At 42.3% G+C, this 16,070-nt stretch overlaps 1 protein-coding gene across 1 annotated transcript in view; it reads left to right on the top strand.

The window, feature by feature from the left end:
• The window catches only part of UNC5D (unc-5 netrin receptor D), a 237,344-nt gene that overhangs the window by 191,220 nt on the left and 30,054 nt on the right, over nucleotides 1–16,070 (top strand). Inside the window, exons 12-14 of the mRNA XM_032593062.1 lie at nucleotides 2,865–3,033; nucleotides 4,690–4,917; nucleotides 13,821–13,970. Coding sequence (XP_032448953.1) covers nucleotides 2,865–3,033; nucleotides 4,690–4,917; nucleotides 13,821–13,970 — 547 coding nt within the window. The remainder of the gene's footprint in view (nucleotides 1–2,864; nucleotides 3,034–4,689; nucleotides 4,918–13,820; nucleotides 13,971–16,070) is intronic.

The raw sequence follows: 16,070 nt of genomic DNA, 5'->3' as shown, positions 1-16,070 counted from the left end.
TTGTTTTTTTTTTTTTTTTTTTTTTTTTTTGCTTAGCAAGAGCATGGACACGTCCTTGTCATAGGTACTATGGGAAAACTGAAATGCCATCCATACTGTCCTTATGAATCTTTATTTTGTTCAGACCCAGTTAAAGGCTTCTCTCCCCAGACTTCTGTCCTCAAATGTCCTAAGTCTGTATCCATGACTACACTTGGACTCCATCCCCCCCCCCATCTTTACTTGGGATGTCACAAGAGCCAGCAGTTGGACCAGAAATCTGCTAGTGGTTACAGGGAAGGGAAGTGCATCTGGTCACAGAGGGCAGGAGCCCACATGGAGTCAGAAATTTCGGGTGTATTTTGCAGCTCCACCACTTTGAAGACTTCTCTGTGACTTTATGCTGTGAACACCTGCCTCCACAGGTGTGTGAAGAGCTTTAATTAATATTGGTAAATCTCCCTGATTGCCATAGGTAGAAGATGGCAGAAAGAGATAAATGATTATTAATCTTGGGGAAGAAAAACGGTGAGATTTAAGTTTTGCTCCTTCCCCAGAGACCTACACCCACAGACACTGTTTTCACGGTAGGAGGATTAGATATAAATCTTGATTTACTTCCTTTGCACTTGTGGAAATGCCCAGTGCCTGTTTAACGCAAAGCTCCTGTTCCCTGCTCTGCCGAAGACTCGCCGTGCTCTGCCTCTGATTCCTAATGCTGTTTAAGTTGTTACGGAGAGGAGCCTTGCTATTCACGAGTGTGAGAGTTCATCTAATTAGCTGATTTCAGTTCATTTGGCATTAAATAATTCCCCAAATTCCCATATGTTTGAACAATATGTTCAACAAGGGGGATGATTCTCTGAAAGCAATTAAATCGTTCTTTTAGGAGAGCTTGTCATCGGTCACTCATAAGCATCCCTGCCTTTCCTGCCTGTGATGAATGCAAACAGCAATTACACGGAAAGCGCTTAACCTTCTCTAATGGCCGCTGGCAGGCATCCACATGCAGGCTGCTGCTTCTGGCGGCTTGTAGCTCGCGCTGGAATTTTACATTCCCCCCCCCCCCGAACCTCAAGTATATCGTTCTAGGCTGTTCAGAGAGCGTTTGTTCTTGCTAATACACTACTTTCCAACTCTGCCCACCTTGCTTGCCTGCTCTGCTTAAAGGTGAATGCAGACATATTTTCAGTGCACCTGTAGCCCTGGTTGTACGGGAGGAACTGTCCACTTTGGACTACGGTTGCCTAGGTGGAAGACTGAATGTTTTAAGTCTGTCTTCAGGGCTTCCTGGAGAAGGAAGGGGATAGTGTATTCACATTCAGGTCTGTTTTAGATAGAAGATGCTTCCGCCCACTTATTCACCTGGACTTCTTTTGCAGAGCACATTAGGAATCGTAAGCTATAGGATGGCCGTTCCTATCTTGAGAGAGAACAAGCAGTGTCAACTAAATCAATTCAGAAATTAATAACATATTAGATATACTCCTAGAAAAACTGTGTGTTTATACAAGATCGTGGAAAAGGGGGTATCTTTTAGTGCTAAATTCCATCTTCTATCTTGCTCAAGGGGTTGCTTTTTTGATGAGGGATGACATATTTAAATGCCCTTCCTAAGTCGGGTAAGAGAAAACTTCAGTAATAAATAACACCAATCATAGCTCTCATGTCCATCTGAGAGTCTTAAATTGCTTTGTTGTCTATATTCTGTAACACTGAATTCTTACAAGTGAAAAATACAGCCCTCTCCCCAGGGGAAAAAAAAAAAAAAGCTTGTTCAAAAACACATAAGCAGTTGGGGGAAGAATGAGCAGACTTTGGGGCTCTTCGCATCATTTGGGGGCAGAGATTAAAACTAAAAGACAGGAAAATGAAAGAAACATTCAATGAGGTGATATCATTTCCCTTTAGTTAAATTTCCCTTTCTTTTACTTGTTTCATGACTATTCCCACTGTCAATAATTCACAGTCCAGAAAAATCTGAACACTAGGTTTAAATGGAATGACTTTGACTTTAGAACTAAAATAGGAAAGAATTGAAAGATATACATTTATGTATTTGGTGGCGCACATTTATAACTGTCTCCTGCTTGATCACTCTATAACCTGTGTGTTTATGCATTGGCAGAAAACAAAGGTTTTCGAAAGCAGAAGTGACACACTCAATCTGGGCATAGTTGACGCATTGCTTTGTTCCCTAATAAGTTGTTTTATCACTTACTAGCATTAAAAATATCTGTAGATTGTGTTGTTGGGAGAAAGGGATCAGTCGTTCCTATAAAGCTCTCGGCTTCGGTCGTTGACAACGTCATCAACAAGAATAAGAATTCAGGGGTGCCTGGGTGGCGCAGTCGGTTAAGCGTCCGACTTCAGCCAGGTCACGATCTCGCGGTCTGTGAGTTCGAGCCCCGCGTCGGGCTCTGGGCTGATGGCTCAGAGTCTGGAGCCTGTTTCCGAATCTGTGTCTCCCTCTCTCTCTCTGCCCCTCCCCCATTCATGCTCTGTCTCTCTCTGTCCCAAAAATAAATAAACGTTGAAAAAAAAATTAAAAAAAAAAAAAAAAAGAATAAGAATTCAGCAGCCGGCGTGTGGCATACCAACCAGGTGTTCACTGTATTCTATTCTGCCTATATTTCTGAAGAAGCACTTCTCATTTCGTCACAACCTAGATTTGAAACCTAAGCTAAACTCGGTCCATGTGCTTGAGTGGTTCAGAATAAATGGCTATTGCCCAGACCAGCCATGTGCATGTAAGGTGCCGTCCAGGAGAGAATCCTGGGAAACAGTTTTGCTCAACCTGAACAAAACCCCAGTCTGTAACTAACTTCTCATTGAAACGTACCCCCTTCTTTACATGCTTCTTGTATCCTTTCCCAACCATCAAGCCTCCAGTCGGATGGATCTGAGGTGCTCCTGAGTCCTGAAGTCACCTGTGGCCCCCCAGACATGACCGTCACCACACCCTTTGCATTGACCATACCACACTGTGCGGACGTCAGTTCTGAGCACTGGAACATCCATTTAAAGAAGAGGACGCAGCAGGGCAAGTGGGAGGTGAGACCCTATTCTTCCTTTATAAAAAATGGGATTTGGTTTTCACCTATGGGATAGATTTAACCTTATGTTCTCCTTAACACGAGTCTGCTGTGAAATCTGTAAGCATTTTCTTGTTTTTTCAAAGGGTTGATGGTGTGTGTTTTACGACATCCTCAAGGTACTGGCTAGTGTTTTTCCATGATAATGGAAAAGAGGAGGAAGGGAGGATCTGGGGCTTTTCTGTTTGGTTTTAGAATACATCACTCGTATGTATTTACTCACACAGGCATGTTACCTTTATGTGCCCATCCTTGGTCCATAAAACCGTTACTCCTGTCCTTCCTCCCAGACCATGTCCCTGTTTGAATTGACTTTCCCTGTCATCTCTGTGGAGACAGAGAGGAGGCTCAGGGCACACAGGTGGTGTTCATAAAAGAAACTTCTGTCTGACTTTACCATCATAGGGATTATAACATGTTGAAATGTTCAGCAACACAGTAGTTGGCTAACTGTATTTTGATGCATTAATGAATGCACCGAAAATTATTGAACGTCTGTCTCCCTGTGGATATGAGTACATTTGAAAGAGATGCAGCACAAGGAGAGAACAGAAGAGAGGGGCAAGAAAACGAGAAAGCATGTGAGGAAGGTAACAACAAGAGACGGACACAACAGAGATTGCAGTGGAATTGCTATTTTTATGTGAAACCTCTGATTTGATAGGGATTCCTTTTCTGTCTGTCTGAAGTCAGTTTGCATGAAAGCAGGTGAATTATCTTGCTGGAACACAGTGACCTGCTCCCGCTAGCCTTGGGATCTTGCCTCCCAGGAGGTGCTCCCAGCAAAAGGAGTAAAAGGAAAATCTTGTTTCTTTAGGAGAAGAAAATTCCCAGTTGCTGCAAATGGATTACATTTACCCTGCCCAGCTATCTCTAAACTGGCCTGTACTCTTTGCTGAAAATGCATTCTGCTGTTTATTCGGTCCTGGTACAACCAGGGGCACATTTCCCGGGCATGATAGCCCATGGGCTATTTATTCCATGGGCTTCATAAAGGGGCCAGATTTTGCTCTTTTTTCCATTATGTTTTGCTTTGCCTTGATTTTTTACCATTTCAGTTTTTTCTGTTGAGCACTTCCTCACAAGCTTTTCATCCAGATGGTGTTATATTTATGCTCTCCCCAACCAGTCACACACACACCAAAGTTCTTATCAAGGACGGGGAAGTATTCTAGCCCATCTTATTGAAACCGTTTATTTAATGGTCCCTCACGAATGAATCCGGTAGAAAGAGGATAAAATATTTGAGAGAAAAGAAGTATTACCTTCACGATATTGGAAGAGATCTTCAGAAATAGACCTTTTTCAAAACAAAGTTTGCTTTCAACTGTTACAGATTTTCATAAATTGGGCACTGAACAAATCACTGAAAAAAGGAGAACTTTGGAAATGAAGTTTGTTGTAACCTATAGAATTTCAATTAACTTAATATAACTCACGTAAGTTCCCTACATGAGCAGTTACAATGTATTTTGATAGAAAAAGAGCATTCAACATCAAGAAAAACAGGACAGTAAAAATATTCTCAAAAAAATCATGTATGTCCATGCAAAGTCATTGTTAAATCACATATTCTTTCCAAGCTGAGAGAATTTAAAACACCTTTTCCCAACAGGAAGTGATGTCAGTGGAGGATGAATCCACATCCTGTTACTGCCTTTTGGACCCCTTTGCATGTCATGTGCTCCTGGACAGCTTTGGGACCTACGCCCTCACCGGAGAACCAATCACAGACTGTGCCGTGAAGCAACTCAAGGTGGCGGTTTTTGGCTGCATGTCCTGTAACTCTTTGGATTACAACTTGAGAGTCTACTGTGTGGACAATACTCCTTGGGCATTTCAGGTCAGCCTTTTCTCTAGAATTCTTTTTTTTTTTTTTTAATTTTTTTTAATGTCTATTCATTTTTGAGAGACAGAGAGAAAGAGACAGAGCATGAGCAGGGAAGGGGCAGAGAGAGAGAGAGAGAGACACGGAATCTGAAGCAGGCTCCAGGCTCTGAGCTATCAGCACAGAGCCCGACATGGGACTCAAACTCAGGAACTGAGAGATCATGACTCAAGCAGAAGTCAGATGCTCAACCGACTGAGTCACCCAGGCGCCCCTAGAATTCTTCTTTTGGTGTCATGAAAGCCTGAGGTCTCCCAAAGATCGGTATCAATAGAGAATTCTGTTGCTGAGGGTCTGCAAAATGAAGCCACCTCACTGGCTTGGTGGGGATACCCATCTTGAAGCAAGAGTTGTGTTACTATACGTCTAACAATGCTGAGTTCCAAGGACATGAGGTAGCTGGCACTCAAGAAGAGACAAGGGTTAAATAAACACATATAGAGAACATCGTGTGCTGAATGATAAACTGACTACAGGAGTAATCAGAATTCAGAAAACAGAGACTCCAGGGTGCGTGGGTGGCTCAGCCGGTTAAGCATCTGACTTGGGCTCAGGTCATGATCTCATGGTGTGTGAATGTGTGCCCTGCATTGGGTTCTGTGCTGACAGCTCAGGGCCTGGAGTCTGCTTCTGATCCTGTGTCTCCTTCTCCCTCTGCCCCTCCCCGACTCGTGCTCCCACTATCTCTCCATCTCAAAAATAAATAAATATGTTTAAAAAAAGAACAGAAAAGAAAACAGAGGCCCCATTGCAATAGAGATATTGGAGAACAGTCTCTAAGAGCCCTTAGTCAACCTTCATGAATGGGTGTGACTTAGTAGCAAAAGAGAAAGGGCCACCATGTCAAGAAAGTAGAATGGCATGAGTCCCAGGAACAGTAAGAGTTACTTGATGTGCAGAAGGCAGTGAGAAAATCGCTTAAACCACCTAAAAGTGGTAGTTAGGGAACAACAATTATAAATCATACCTATCAGCAGGCAGTCATATTATATCCTGGATACACAATCTATTAATAATTAGGGCTACTAGGGCAGAGATAGTTCAAGGTTCCTTTCCATTTTGGGTACTTTCAATCACGTAAAATTCATTTTAAATTAGCTACTCGCGAAGAGTGTGAGGTTATTAACAGCAAGGATAATGCAGGAGTGACTATGTAATCTTTGCCCATATATAAATAGCCTAGCTCTCCTGACACACCTCATCCCAGATCCCTGCTATTCCAGTCCTGGATCATTAAGTCCATTATGAAGAGCATTTCCTCAGTAACTAGCTTTTAAGACACTGAACTGGAAAACTCATGTTTACCAATAGAAGAGCTACAACGACCTGAATCCTGAGCATAAGCCAGTAAAGGTGACGCAGTGCCACCTGTGTTCCTGAACCTTCCCTGACTATCTCTTAAGTAGCACAGGGCATTTTTGAAAGGCACACTTAGAGGCTCCTGGGTGGCTTAGTCAGTTAGCATCTGACTTCAGCCCAGGTCATGATCTTGCATTTTGTGAGTTCAAGCCCTACATCAGGCTCTGTGCTGACAGCTCAGAGCCTGGAGCCTGCTTCTGATTCTGTGTCTCCCTTTCTCTCTGCCCCTCCCCTGCTTGTGCGCTCTCGCTTGCTCGCTCTCTCTCTCAAAAATAAACATTAGAAAAATTTGTTTTAAAAAGGCACACTTAATATATGGCTGCATAAAAGGGCCTTCTGTCAGAGGGGTGCCATTTTTTAGAGGAAAGAACTTCAGTGTAAGTAGTTAAATCTCATCGTATGATAGCTATTTGATAATCTTCATCTTCTCTTGCCACCCCTAATAAGAACATTTTTCGAAAATAAAATACTTAACAGATGTTTGGCAATCAAAAACAAAGAGTGAGGGGCACCTGGGTGGCTCCGTCGGTTAAGTATCCGACACTTGGTTTCGGCTCAGGTCATGATCTCCCAGTTCATCAGTTCGAGCTTCGCACTGGGGTCTGTGCTGATAGCTTGGAACCTGCTCAGGATTCTCTCTTTCCTTCTCTCTCTGCTTCTCTCTCTCTCTCTCTCTCTCTCTCTCTCTCTCTCTCTCTCTCTCAAAATAAATAAATACATAAAGAAACATTAACAATTAAAAAGAAAAAAAAGAATGTGGGGCACCTGGATGGCTCAGTCAGTTAAGCATCCGACTCTTGATTTTGCCTCAGTTCATGATCTCATGGTTCGTGAGATTGAGCCCCATGTCAGGCTCGGAGCTGGGAGTGGAGCCTGCTTGAGATTCACCCTCTTTCTGCCCCTCCCCTGCTCACACCCTCTCCATCAAAACACAAAACAAAACAAAGAATGAACTGAGACCCTTGCTACCACTGAATAGTTGTAAAATGCATCATGACCCAAGTTTGATGTTTAGTAATTCAGCTGGATTTTGAAGGCTGAGTAAACTAAAGGGAACATGGGGTGCCTTGGAGCATTTCCAGCCCCCAGGCTCATAGGGGTAACCTACTGCCAACCAGTGTGCCCGTGAGGACCCATTCATCACATCTGCCTTGGAAGTCAGCCCTCATAACCAGTTTGGTCTCACTTTGAATAATGCTCATGTATATTATATACCAGTGAGTTAGACATTTGCCTAAAGAAAAAAGTAAGTGACTTTCAGATCGTCTATTTTCATTCCTGGTGACTGCTACCAGATTCTACAACAGCTCAACTGTTCACAGATAACTGTGAACTTCAGTGGAAGTCACGAAAATGAGGCCCTAAACACAGCTTTTCAAACCACTATCCTTTCCTATGGGTAATATACAACTTCTTCATCAGTGCTGGGGAAAATGGCGTTCTGCGTCTAAATTGAATCCAAATATCTTTATGTCATCACTTAGGGATACTTTTTAAAGCACGTTAATTTTGCTTTAGAGTGATGTTTTCCAGTAGAAATTCTTTTGACCCCATTTGTCATCATCTATTTACCTCCAGTGATTCTCTTTCCTATTATGTCAAATAAAGCTGATTTTAAAGTTAGCTTTGGTTGTGCTTGTTATTGACAGGATGTATGTGACAGCTGTCATGAGCAGCAAAGGCCATGCTTCCCCCTGGGGTTGTGAGAGAGTGTCAGCCTTGGTTGAATAACTCTTCTGGCCCACAGAAAGATTAAAACGTAACTTGTAGCTTTTTGGAACACAGTCATTTACTCTGCAGCCTTAGTGTCTGGGTTTTCTGTTTCTGAAAGCATCTGGCTTTCTGGATTCTTCCCTTACCAGGTAAACATGTTCGAGACCTTCTACACAGGTTCATTTAAAGCATGAAAGTCTTAATATCCCAGATCATCTGTGTCACATTTTTCATGGCATCATCTGTGGCATTTAATTGGAGGAGAAAATTCTATAGTTACTAAGCCATTAAAACCATTCCATTTTAGGAAAGCCTTAGCAACAGTTTACTTTTTGAACCTCTAGCAGACTTCACACGTTGATATTAGTTCCCCCAACTTATGTGGTGTGAGCTGAATATACTAGATACAGTGATGATTCATGGTCTGTAACTCTGATGGAACCCTGACTTCTTAATCAAAAGTAATGTCATTTTTCCAGAAGCAATTCTGCCGCAATTGCCTATTCTGGAATTAGTCTCCGTTATCACTATGATAAAAATGTTTTGTTGTGATTTGGAAATAGATACAAGGTTGGTCGCGATCGTTGCTATATTTATTTCAGTGCATCTTTCGTATCTCAAAGAAAGAACACCTATGGGCCCAACTAGGACTCTCCTCCTCACCAAGAAAGAAGCCTGGTTGAAGATCATAGGGACATCTTTCATTCATAGCTCACTGGGAAGTTACGTCCAACAAAATACTGAAAATTTCCCCCCTCACGGGAACCCTTGGAAGGAAGACAGTTTCCAGACCCAAGTCTTCTGTCCTCTTAGAACCAAGCAAGGGTCTGGCAGCGTTATGGTCCCACCAAACAGTATTCCTTCAGAAGATTTTAGTACTCAGACATGTTGTCCCTTTCCAGACATGCCCTTGTCCCCTATACCTCCTGCAGGCCTGCTATGCTGGCCTCTCCTTTGCTCCCAGGCTATATCATCTGAACAATAGTACCAGTTTCTCTGAATGTAAAAAACAAAATACCTCATACAACTCAGTAAGGCATAATTTAGTTTCAGGTTTTTGAAGATCTGTTTTGATAAATACATTTACAGCTATCTCTAGGAAATTAAATCGGCTCAGATATGTTTCTGTTGTGTTTTGTTTTGTTTTAATAAAAATCTGCCCTAAGGTGAGAGGAGAGTAAGAGAACAAGCAATGACTTCTGTCCTTCCTGCCCCAATGTTTCTGCGATGATTAGAGCTGCCATTTTATATGTGTGTGTTTGACATCGCCCCCTTTCAAACCAAGGGTTGAGGAATGATGGCATATTTACGAAGCAGCGACATTTTACGACCTAGGTTTTTGTTATCGTGTTTTATCTCTTTCCCTCTCCCTCACCACACACGTATGCACACACAGCTCAAACAAACCTTGACACAGGGAAAGCAAGGAATTAAGCACTTGCCCCATCTTAGACAGAAAAAAGGAAAAACGACTCGTTTTCTTCTCCACTGCTCCCAGCTCTCCTATTCAGTACCTCTCGGTACTCATTACTTACTTGGCATTAATGTGGATTTAGAATCTAATTTCAAAGGATTTCCTCCAGATGTAGTTCTTGTGTTTATCAATAATGCAACCTTGGGAAATATTGTTCATGTAAAGCATTTAAAGGAAAACACCACAGCGACACAATTTCTGTGTGTGTGTGTGTGTGTTTGTGTGCACATGCTTAAGTTCAAACAGTTTTGTCTCATAAATATGTAAATTCAGCCTGCCTGTTTTAGTATCCCTGAAGCACACCTGAATATTGCTGCCTGTCTCATTAAATCAACATAAAGAGCTCACTGAGGCACAAAGCCCAGGTTTCTCCTGGCCACAACTCCAGGAACTGGATAACTAACAGCCCCCAGTGTGAAATGAGGAGGCAGACAGACTAGAACCAGCACCAACCCTCGCCTTTGGGTACACTTTATAGACAAGAAACTGGCCAGAACCTATTTTCGAGTTTAATTAATGCAGATATCAATTTAACAATAGAACCAGAGATTTACCATAAGGTCCTTGCCATATAGGAAGCAGAGAGAAAAAAATCAAATGAGGATCACGCCTCACACTCAGGGTAATATATCCACTGAATGAATGACTCACAACCCGCTCAGCAGAACTGTTTGTATCACTGATTCTCAAACTTATCTGGGCATCAGAATCATCTTTAAAAATACAGAGGTCAAGGCCCGGCCCCGAGGGGACTGCAATAGGTTGTGGGCGAAACTGGGAACTCTGTGCTAAGTATAATTTATTATATTTGGGGAGTGTTTTAAAACGTTTACTCAGGAGTTTATTTCTTTAACTCTGAAGCCAGTTGTGCCTTGAAAAATAAATATGATGATTAGTTCATTATTGGGCTTCTTCGTCTTAATAACTGCTTGTTTTGTTACAGAAGAACTATAATTGCTTATTATTCTCTGCAAAATCGTGAGACCCCATTAGTTGTAGGTAGTTGGTTCAATGGGTGGAGAGGAAAGCAAGCTAAAAACAGCAAAAATAAATCATGGTTGTATTTAAATTAGGGGCCCTAAAGCAGAAATTTTTAAAAGGTACCATTTTCTTCTGTGATAATTATAAGTAGACATCTATTAAATTTCTAATGTTCTCCATTCTGCTTAGACAGTATATGTAACAGTAGTGCAAATACAGACGAACTTATGTTATCTTTATATATATCTTGCACCATTGAAAAATTATCTATGGGGGTCCCTGGGTGGCTCAGTCGGTTAAGCGGCTGACTTCAGCTCAGGTCATGATCTCACCGTTGGTGAGTTCGAGCCCCATGTTAGGCTGTGTGTTGACAGCTCAGAGCCTGGAGCCTGCTTCCGATTCTGTCTCCCTCTCTCTCTGTCCCTTCCCTGCTCATGCTCTCTCTCTGTCTCCCCCTCAAAAATAAATAAACTCTCTCAAAAATAAATAAACATTAGAAAAATTATTTATGGGATAGAGTTCATAATAGTCTGACCTTCACTTGACTCTAAAAAAAAAAAAAAAATTTGAGCATAGCGTAGAAAAAGGCAGGGAAATGTAGAAGAAATACTGGACCATAGTAAGGTTGCCCTGTTTTAGTTTTAGCTCTGTCACTAACCCTATAGCTTTAGGAAGATGGCTGTCTTTGGGACTGGGAGTGGGCTCCATATTTTCATCTGTACATAAGGTACATGGTGATTTAAAACCGAAGTCCTCTTCTACTGTGAGGAGGCCGTGTAGTTTCCAAATGTGAAAACAGCCTAGCTCTCCACTAAGGAATGTGTGACCTTGCACAAGGCCCTTCATCTTCTGACCTCAGTTTACTTCTCTGTACATGCAGGCAAGTTAGATTTTTAAAGGAAAGGGGTATTAGAGATCCTAGTCAAATATACTTTGGGGAGTCCACACTGTTGTTACTCTGTGGCTTTAATGTGGTTTTAATAAGCACACTTCTTATTCGTGATTGTTTCTAACCTCATGCTAGAATTTGCAGAAAAGAGGTTAACATACGGTCACATGCTGACTATTTTGCTTGGCCATGAATAAGCCCAGCTAAGGAGTAGAAGCCTAAAGAAAATAAGTAACTTGCCCAAGATCACATGGAAAATTGATTGGAATCGTGTGCCTCCACGTTCAGTTTATAAGATTCATACTCCTCACAGTGTATGTAGTCTCAGAAGATTCTTATGCTCCTTAAAATCTGAATATCAATGATCTACAATAAACTACAAAGCCCTTAGCACAGCAAGCGAGAATTCATGATTTGGTCACTGCCCTACATTTGCATCATCTTCAGCCACTCGCTGTCTACCCTAATCTATCCCATCTCTGTCTCATCTCCGTCCTTTTGGGCCTATCCTGCTCACTGCCCGGAGTGCACACCCCCTTCCTTTTTCTATAGCTTGCTCTGTATTTACTTCCAGGCTCAGCTTGAATATCACTTCTTCTATTGATTTCCCAGTTCCTTTCCTAGCCTCTCCTCCCATTTGACAAGGCTATACCCTCTGCCTTCCCTTAACCTCCAAGGCATCCCTGTATTTGTAAGAGTCAGATACTATATCATAATCCGATGGCTGCTATTCTGTCACTAGACTGTGAGCTGCCTGGTGGCAGACACAGTTTTATTTCTATAAACTTAGAGCCCCCATCAAGCATAGCTCTCCAGTGGACACTCATTAAATCTCAACAAGGAACCGGTGACCAGCATCTGTAAAAGGCCTCAAGTCAGCATCGGGAATGGATTCCCTCTCCTCCCCACCCTACCCTACCATGTTCCATCCACTTTTTATGACCCCCAACAGATGCCGGCCACCATGTTGTCCCGCCCAACTCCTGGACCCACAATGTTAGGAATTACCCAGCACTGCGCTGTTCAGCACAGTAACAACTAACCACATGTGGATACTTAAATTTAACTTGATGTAAAGGACAAATTCAGGTCTCTACTCACGGTAGCCGTATTTCAAGTGCTTAATAGCCACGTGGCCAGTGGCCACCACATTGAGCAGCACACACACGGAACACTGCCAACATCACGGACAGTTCAGCGCTGGCTTAAGAGCCCCCAAGAAACACCCCTCTCACTAAAATGAAGAACTGGAGACAATGACCTTGCAATTGAATCATTTAGTCCTGAGAAAAAGATACTAGCAACCAACTAAGAGTTGCAGATATGTGATGGATAAAAGCTGGACAGCTGCATCTTAGTAAGAAAGGTTTTTATTACTGTTATTCTGTACATAGGCAAGAGTCGGACAAGATAACCTCTGTAGCTGCTTTTACTCACTGATAATTGAAATGTAAGTTTTATTGTATTTATAAGCCTATTTGCCTGACTTCTCACAATCTCTTTTTAGAATCTGGGAAGATTATAGGACAGAATTAAAGGATCTCAGTTTTCTTATTTATGGTAACGCTGCAAGGGAATTATAAGTCAATTAATGGTGATTTTAAGAAATAGATTTAGGGAGATCTCTCTTATCTCCAGGAACACTAACAGCCTCACCCCAGTTGGGAGTTTAACCTTTTACAGAATTGATGTCTGTTATTTTATTTGGCTTGTCATCTCTCTAGTATGATTCTAAGCACCACAGATTCAGGATGAATTAAATGGTTTGCTCAATGGAATGGAGGTGAATTGCGTTTGTGTTAAATGTAATTATAAAGATTTCTCAGCAAAAGATAATAGGAGTGTTTATCTTCAGGAACCAGGTTTCTTTTTTCTGACCTAAACCAAACTTGGTAAACAACTTACTTTCTCTTGGCCTTTTGGCCCAACTTTTATTAACATTATTATAAATACAAATGACACACACACCGTGTAACATTTGTTCTGAACTGAAGAATAAGCGTTACATGATGCCTGTGTTCGTGACCAACACATGACAGGGCGGAGGGGGCACTGCTCCTACTGTCGGTGTGAAATGTGAACCCATCCCTTGATTATGGTCCTGGCAAATGAAATTCACGCAGCCCTAGAAACCCCACAGTATAACTGTTTGCTGGTGGTAGGGGAGGTCTTTGAGTTTTAAAGAAAGGCATGGCATGTTTAGAAGCCTAAGCAGTGCAAATAATGGAAAGCAACCATTTCTTCCTGCCCAGATCCTTCTTAGCAGCTTTTCATCCTTAGTCCTGACCTTGCAAGGCTAGAGGGGTATACAAGAAGTGTGTGTCTTTCATGCTGTCTATTTCTGGGAGACACCTGGGAGTGAGCATGCCTACCTATGGAAAGAAATGTGGCAGAAATTGGATACTTCACTGTTGTGCCTCTTTTCTCTTCCCTGCCCTATAGGAAGTGGTTTCAGATGAAAGGCATCAAGGTGGACAGCTTCTGGAAGAACCAAAGTTGCTGCATTTCAAAGGGAATACCTTTAGTCTTCAGATCTCTGTCCTTGACATCCCCCCGTTCCTCTGGAGGATTAAACCCTTCACTGCATGCCAGGTACTGGCCAGATGGGCTGCTAACAGAAATGGCTCTGCTTTAACCCACAAGCATGTCACAAACCCTGGCGAGGGTACTCCTAACTAACCTCCTCCTTTAAAAGTATGGGTTTAACCTCAAAACTGTCACAGAAATGCAGCAGTTTGGACTACACACAGGGAATTAATCATATTGTCATAAGTTCACGGGTTTCTAACGGAGGGGGGGGAGGTACGTGATGCCACGTAATGGAAATTTTCTCCCACTTAAGGGAGGTTGGTTTATGAAAACCAGTTCATTACGAGACATTGTTTTCATCCTGGTCAGCAGTAAACGATCTGGAGGTCGATGCTTTTAAGGGTGACAGTTTTGAGATGTAGGGACCCCGGGCTGGCCAGGTAGGAACAAGAGATTTTGTCCTGAATATATGAAGTGCTTGCTGTCATGTATGTTGGGCAAGGTGGGAAGAAGAAATTATGAACTGAGAGGCTAAGGAAGAATGCCTCTTAGAATCCCTTTACAAACATATAAAGATATTTCTATATTATTGTTCACATATCTCCATATCAGAGAATTTTTAAATGTTGCAAAATGGCTTAGAGTCTTCTCAGATGACTTTTAGGGAATTTGAGTAATTGCTTAGCATAGAAAGATCTCTTATCCATGTGGGACCCTGCCACCGATTTCTCTAGAAATTCCTAGTGATGGGTACCATCAGCAGCAGCAGCTGGCTGGTCCACAAGAGTTTCTTAAGCCAAAGTCATCTGTGCTTCAGGTGACAGGACATGTCCTTAACTTTGGAAAAGCTTCTGGTGGGCTCATATTGATCTGGAATCACAGGAGGCTTTCACACATCTTTGTTGTGTCTGTCAACATAGCCTGCAGAGCCCTGGAGGGTTTTAACCTTTCCATCCATGCAGCATTCATTAAAAAAAAAAAAAAAAAAAAAAAAAAAAAAAAAAAAAAAAAAAAAAGAAAGAAAGAAAGAAAGAAAGAAAGGAAGGAAGGAAGGAAGGAAGGAAGGAAGGAAGGAAGGAAGGAGAAGGGAGAAGCTTGCACCAGGTAAACCAGCTTGTCAGAATGGGAACGAGGCCAATCACGGAGAGAAAAACCTTGGCTGAGCCACGAGTGTTAGAAAAGAGTTGAACCACCAATGCTCTCGCCTTCGAAAATTCACCGTTTTGAAATTGGACAAGGTTGTATTTTCCTGTTTACTTTACAGGCTTCTCATTACCTGGGGGATTGCCCCTCTGTGTACTCTTTCAGGACATTCAGGGCAATTAGAGCATCTCGTGGCTCCAAACAACTTTTTGGGGGCACATTCCCTATGGCAATAGGTTTTCTGTGAATAAATGTATTGTTTATGATGTTCTGAGACCTAGGTGTTTCTGTATCTGGGAAAGCAGTATTCAAAGTTTCCAGTCCAGATTGAACTTTAGGGCACTGTTACAAATCCTGATAGTCCTGTAAACTCCTCTGTATAATCTTTGTAGGCTTAAAGGCAGCATTCCACTGGATCTAATGCAAGTGGCTCAGTCCAAAGTAACTATCAAGTTTAATGTTTAGAGATAAAAAATCAGATGAAAGAACCATCATCTTGCACGAGCACTTAAACAATAATTCCAACACCAGGGATGCCACGGGGAGCCCAGGGCAGGAAAGGCATGGGGGTGCTAAGAGCCTGTGGACCTCAGAGGATACAACAGGGCCAGCCAAAGCCAAAGGGCATTGGCTCACAAGGAAACCCAACATGCTTTACTGCCAGGATGGGTTGGATTGCCCGGACGTTGGGAACTCGGATAAATATTTGCCTTCTGTAATTGACCATAATTTGCAAGAGTCTTGGAAGGCTGAGAAATAATTTAATTTTCTCTGCACCAAGAGGTTTGCCACTGAGTTTTCATTTCCACTCCATTTTACTTACCCACAAATGGCTTTCTGCTCCATTCCTTTTTTTTCTCCCCCCTCACCACCTCAGCCTCCAGTTTTCTTGCCCCTGCCATCATCACTGAAATCCCCTTGCTTATGTGAATACATATTGTGCTGGTCTTAACGGCCATGCTGTGTTTGCTCCAGGCATCAGATGTCAGCACTTTGGGGAGGGTGTGTGTTCATCCTGCT

Source organism: Lynx canadensis, chromosome B1 (assembly GCF_007474595.2).
Source record: "Lynx canadensis isolate LIC74 chromosome B1, mLynCan4.pri.v2, whole genome shotgun sequence".
NCBI lineage: Eukaryota > Metazoa > Chordata > Mammalia > Carnivora > Felidae > Lynx > Lynx canadensis.
The sequence above is the reverse complement of the archived record's forward strand: the minus strand, read 5'-3'. Positions and strand labels throughout refer to the sequence as shown.